At 44.3% G+C, this 6,000-nt stretch overlaps 1 protein-coding gene across 1 annotated transcript in view; it reads right to left on the reverse strand.

Moving 5' to 3' along the window:
- The window catches only part of LOC123997625 (igLON family member 5-like), a 172,908-nt gene extending 168,056 nt beyond the window's left edge, over positions 1–4,852 (reverse strand). The window contains exon 1 of the mRNA XM_046302052.1: positions 4,281–4,852. Within this exon, the coding sequence (XP_046158008.1) occupies positions 4,281–4,341 (61 nt within the window). The 5' untranslated portion in view covers positions 4,342–4,852. The remainder of the gene's footprint in view (positions 1–4,280) is intronic.
- Positions 4,853–6,000: the final 1,148 nt, after the last annotated feature.

Consider the following 6,000-nt stretch of genomic DNA (forward strand, 5'->3'; position numbering starts at 1 on the left):
ATTGGCAAACTTCAGACGAGCCTGGACATGCGCTGGCTTGAGCAGGGGGAGCTTTCGTGCGCTGCAGGATTTTAATCCATGACGGCGTAGTGTGTTACTAATGATTTTCTTTGAGACTGTGTTCCCAGCTCTCTACAGGTCATTGACCAGGTCCTGCCGTGTAGTTCTGGGCTGTTCCCTCACCTTCCTCATGATCATTGATGCCCCACGAGGTGAGATCTTGCATGGAGCCCCAGACCGAGGGTGATTGACCGTCATCTTGAACTTCTTCCATTTTCTAATAATTGCGCCAACAGTTGTTGCCTTCTCACCAAGCTGCTTGTCTATTGTCCTGTAGCCCATCCCAGCCTTGTGCAGGTCTACAATTTAACCCTGATGTCCTTACACAGCTCGCTGGTCTTGGCCATTGTGGAGAGGTTGGAGTCTGTTTGATTGAGTGTGTGGACAGGTGTATTTTATACAGGTAACGAGTTCAAACATGTGCAGTTAATACAGGTAATGAGTGGAGAAAAGGAGGGATCCTTAAATAAAAACTAACAGGTCTGTGAGAGCCGGAATTCTTACTGGTTGGTAGGTGATCAAATACTTATGTCATGCAATAAAATACAAATTAATTACTTAAAAATCATACAATGAGATTTTCTGGATTTTTGTTTTAGATTCCGTCTCTCACAGTTGAAGTGTACCTATGATAAAAATTACAGACCTCTACATGCTTTGTAAGTAGGAAAACCTGCAAAATCGTCAGTGTATCAAGGCATCTCAAGGTCCTGGAGTGGCCTAGCCAGTCTCCAGACCTGAACCCAATAGAACATCTTTGGAGGGAGCTGAAAGTCCGTATTGCCCAGCAACAGCCCCGAAACCTAAAGGATCTGGAGAAGGTCTGTATGGAGGAGTGGGCCAAAATCCCTGCTGCAGTGTGTGCAAACCTGGTCAAGAACTACAGGAAATGTATGATCTCTGTAATTGCAAACAAAAGTTTCTGTACCAAATATTAAATTCTGCTTTTCTGATGTATCAAATACTTATGTCATGCAATAAAATGCTAATTAATTACTTAAAAATCATACAATGTGACTTTTTGATTTTTGTTTTAGATTCCGTCTCTCACAGTTGAAGTGTACCTATGATAAAAATTACAGACCTCTACATGCTTTGTAAGTAGGAAAACCTGCAAAATCGTCAGTGTATCAAATACTTGTTCTCCCCCACGGTATGTAATCAGGTAGAATGTGTTACTGTGTAGGAGCATGTGCTAGAATGTGAATCTGTACAGTTGCAGGTGCTATGTCTTTGTGCAGGTGCTAGCTTGTGTTGCTGACATACTTACATCATGAGGTCGTAAATAAGCATCTCCTATTCCTAGACCATGAAATATCATCTTTAGCAGCAGTGCAGCATATTTATCCTTACAAGTTAAGTGCATGCTAACATGAACCTCATTATAAGATACTTACCACAGGTGTCTGTCACCACAGCGATCCTCTTTGTGGAATCTAAATGGTTTAATTTGGTGTGGGGGCGTGGAGTTCTATTCTCAGGCTTAGTTAGCTTTCATTGAGAAAATAAGTGGGAAGCAAAGTCTCCCAGTGTGCCATCTCAGACGTAGACGAGAAAGGTTTAGGAGAACCGGGTCCTATTAACTAGGCACCAAACATGAGAAAATTGACTGAAACAGGGAGAGACGCCATGAACTTGTCCAATGAGAAGTCATTTTTTTGTGTTCCATTGTAAAACGTTTTGCTACGGGGGCACTCCTCTCTGCCTGAGGAACAAACATAGAATTCATTAGGCACCAAACGGATAAAAAAAACAGACTGAAACAGGGAGGAACTACCTGAACTTGTCCAATAAGAAACATTAGTTTTCATGTTCCGCTGCATAACATTTTGCTACTGTGTGCCATAATGAATACGACCTTGGTTATCACTCTGTCTTGAGGATGGAAACGAATGACTTAGCATCTCTCAGTCCAATACAGCCACAGCCATTAAGCCGAAAGGTTCATAGCACATTAAGTGCTGCTCAGAATGCTCACTAGGCGTTGTGCTTAGAGATGCCACAGCTACAACTTCAAACGTCACTGCACAGGTCAGCAGAAGCCACCATTATGTTTGACACTTCGTAGCTAATGGTAATATCCTCCTAACAGGATGCTGATCAATGACTAAATGGATGTAGCCCCCCCCCCCCTAGCCCTTACACCCTGTGCATTTTTGTATATCCGAGAGTACTGTATAGGTCTAAGCTCCCTGACAAGCTATAGGAGTACATTTCCATATTTTGCTTATACCTATTCAATCCTCACAGATCTACACAGGTGCATAGGATGTAACCGCTGTAGGGACTAAGGGTCCATTTGGGAGTGAGGGCTCCATCTGACACACTCCAATGAGCACTACACATGCTCACGTCTTTGGGGCACCTTGCATGATTTAGCAGGGAGCTGACCAGGCTTTTAATGGCTGTGTTCCATCCTTCCTCCCTCATCATTCATGCATGCCTCCACATGAGTGGGTGTGTGGCGGTAGCAGCAGCCGGGATACTGGCTACATCCTTTTCTGAAGATGGCAATGATATACTCTCAGTCAACGTCATACTATAGTGTCAATGTACCACACAGAACAAAGATGACGCTGATATACAGTATTCTCGGTCAACTGCAAAGCGCAACTTTTAATGTGCTACACACTAAAACAAGAATATGGCCTCTCTAGGCTTCATTCACCAACTGTACAGTTTAGTGCTAGAACATGTGGATATGGTAGGTTTGTAAAATGCAATTTTAGTTCAATAAATTCATATGTCCTTAGAATCTTAAAAGCAGGTTGTGAATTGGTACTGTGAACCCAATATGGGCTATAATCATATGGTTTCATGCTGTTCTGTTTGGTGTTTGTGTCAATCAGGGCTGTCCATCTGCCCCATTCCTGATGTAGCCTAGGTCCTACTCGAATCCCACCATAACCAGCTGGGTACTCCACTACTCCTGCCCGGAAGGAAGGAACACGGGAGTAGGAATCTAAGGCCCTGCCTGCATCTGTGAGCAATTATAGCATCTTATTACACTGACACATCAATTATTGTTATTAAGGCCAGGTTATTTATTTCATTTAATTCATGATTTCCCACAGGTAATGAGGGAGAGTAATCGAGGCACGCATGTGTGATGTGTGGTTTAATGTGTGGTTTAATGTGTGGTTTAATATGTGGTTTGCGTCACGGCACGTGCGCAAGGGGCGCACCAGATGTTGGAAGGAGCGCGGGGGGAGGCATAAGAGAATCTACAACAACATCAACAGTGTGTGAATTGAGATACAACAAAACTGCAGGATTGTTATACTATCGGCCACGGTAGGAAATGAAAAGCATTAGGGCTGTGACTTATATTGCAATGCTATTTATCTTCCGGCGCTTCATATGACATAGCACTTTTGTGATGCCCAAGTTTCCCTTCCAAGTTTCCCATTGTCCAATTTATGAGGCGCCTCCATCCTTTGTGGAATTAATAACAAAGCATACTGAAATCCCCTATGAATCATCCGGATGCACAAGCGAGCTCCGCAATTATCTTACAATTATCTTTTATAACGTTAAAAGCAACAGTGGTGGATAAATAACTAGCCACGACGAGGGAAAGTAGTGAAGGTTACTAGGCTACGCTGTTTCAATACGTGTTGGAATGCCCCAAGCTCTGTCTCTCTGCCTATTGTTATCTCTCAACCTTGCAGATTTTTTTTTTTGCTACACTCTTCTCAGCTGCTTGTACTACATCGCAAAGTATGTAGGAGCAGTGTGAGCGCCATACTACGAACGTTATGTGCGCGGGTTACCACCAGATCAATCATGTCACGTATTGGAATGCGCCAGCCTTCTGGTAGACCAGAGAGGATGGGAATGAGGTGTCTCGAATTTTGAAGTGAAATATGTTAACATGCACCACTCGTAGGCTACAAGCAAGCTGAAGATGGAGCCGTGCGCTGCGCAAAGGCTGTAGCCTATACCTACCACATGCTAACGCACACTCACAGTTTCATCCACTCACACCTCTCACTCTCGCGCGCGCCCTCCCGATCTCTCACTCTCCAAACTGTGAGCAAATGAAAACCGAGTGTGCACTGTAGCACACACACATGATTCATAAGCAGGTAGACCCCCATCACGAAGCCTCGGCATTAGTATTCACCTCCAGCACCGTACCAGAGAGAATGAAGGGGAAGATTCATGTATGGATCCAATCCAGCGGCAACATCAAATCAAAGTAGCGTACTAGAACGTACCTTTCGACAGCAACGCGAGGAGCAAACCAGCGAACACGTTTCGTAAGACTGGGCAGCTCATGTTTTGATGTTTCGATGGATTATTAGTTGTTGTTTTCGTAGTAGAATACCGCCGTAGTCCCCTTGTGTGGAGCCTTTGCAGGAAAAATGTAAAAAGATCTACCTGGTGTGTTTTATTTATGTCCAACAGTAATAACCAACTGCTTTTACATGTGACTGAACAAAAACATGAGTCTATCCCCTTGACTTTTCTCGTTGATGATTCCCCTTAGCCAAAGAAGGGATTGTTGATGTTTTCGTAGACGTAGAGGGAATACCAAATGACAAAATCCTGGTGCAAAAATCTCAAATATTCCAGGCACTGAATTGATGTTGTTTTCAATGGTTTGGAGAGCAAATGTGCTCAAATACGCACCTAGACACGAAGGTAAATACTCAACTGTTTTCTGCCAAATATTCGACAGAACATTGCAAACTAATGGATACAATACGTGCGTTCTGTAGTAGACAATTCGTCCCGTAATTAGCCTCCTCTCCTCTATCTCTTGTCGGTATGCAGCGCGTCTTGTCGCCCTGCACTCAATGCATTGCTCAGAGAAACAACAAATGCGAAGCGCGCAAGAAAAGGCATGATTGACAGTTCAAGGAGAACTCCTTTCTTCCAATCATCGCCACCAAGGAAGGGGGCGGGAGCTGCTATTGCACTGCAGCCTCTCTTGGAGAGGGTGGGAAAGGACGCGGACTGGCCAATCCGAGCTGCATGGTAGGCGGGTCAAAGCGCGAGGCGAAAACGGCGCGGTGATAATGCAATGTGATTTATAGCAGGCTTAGTCTTGCTGCAGTACACGGAGAAACAGTGGTCCACAGGGGGAAAGACCTACTAACTATACAACAGGGACGGAGGTAGAGTGAGAGCGGGATAGGTGGAGCTACGAGGAATGGGTGCATGGTGGGTATCTGAATTGGGCTATTGGATAAAGGGTGAAGGTTCTATTCGGGTTGTTTTGTTGGGCGTAGGCCCAGGGGTTGCCCACATGACCATAGAATGGATGGAGTTCCAATACCTTAGAATGGGAAACATCTTACAGTGAAACATGAATAGACCAGTGAACACTTATTATGGAAAAGCAAACCATTTTGATAACAGTTACACCTGTAACTGCACTTGTTGGAAGACCATGCAATTGAGTCCACATGAGCGAATATCACTAGGCCTACTCGTCTAGAAAAAGCCAACTGCATTAAACAGGGTTCATGCACATGGCTACACGCTCTGCAGTGTTGAAGCATGCAACACCTAATATTCCCTACACATCATATATTCATTCCATTGATAGTCAAATTAAATCAGTCAGAGTCACCCAACAAGCTGTACAAATGGAGATTCAGCACCATTGAAGTGGACAGCGACATAACCGGAATATGGAAGTGTAGCACAATTGAGGTGGACAGTGTGCGAATCAGAATTCAGAAGTTCAGGACCATTGAAGTGGACAGCGACGGAATCGGATTTCGAAAGTTTAGCACCTGGGCAGTGGACTGCGGCGTTTCGGGCGTACTACTGGCACTCCCTACTGGGGAATCCCTTATAATGAGATTAAGCCTAACCAGGAACGGGGAGGCTCCTCTAGGAACTCTGTAGGGTTGGGGAGTGTAATGTAACTGATTACAAAAAAAGGAAGAACTGTAAGCCATTATGTTACCAGCTAACATATTGTTA

This window comes from Oncorhynchus gorbuscha, linkage group LG15 (assembly GCF_021184085.1).
Source record: "Oncorhynchus gorbuscha isolate QuinsamMale2020 ecotype Even-year linkage group LG15, OgorEven_v1.0, whole genome shotgun sequence".
Taxonomy (NCBI): Eukaryota; Metazoa; Chordata; class Actinopteri; order Salmoniformes; family Salmonidae; genus Oncorhynchus; species Oncorhynchus gorbuscha.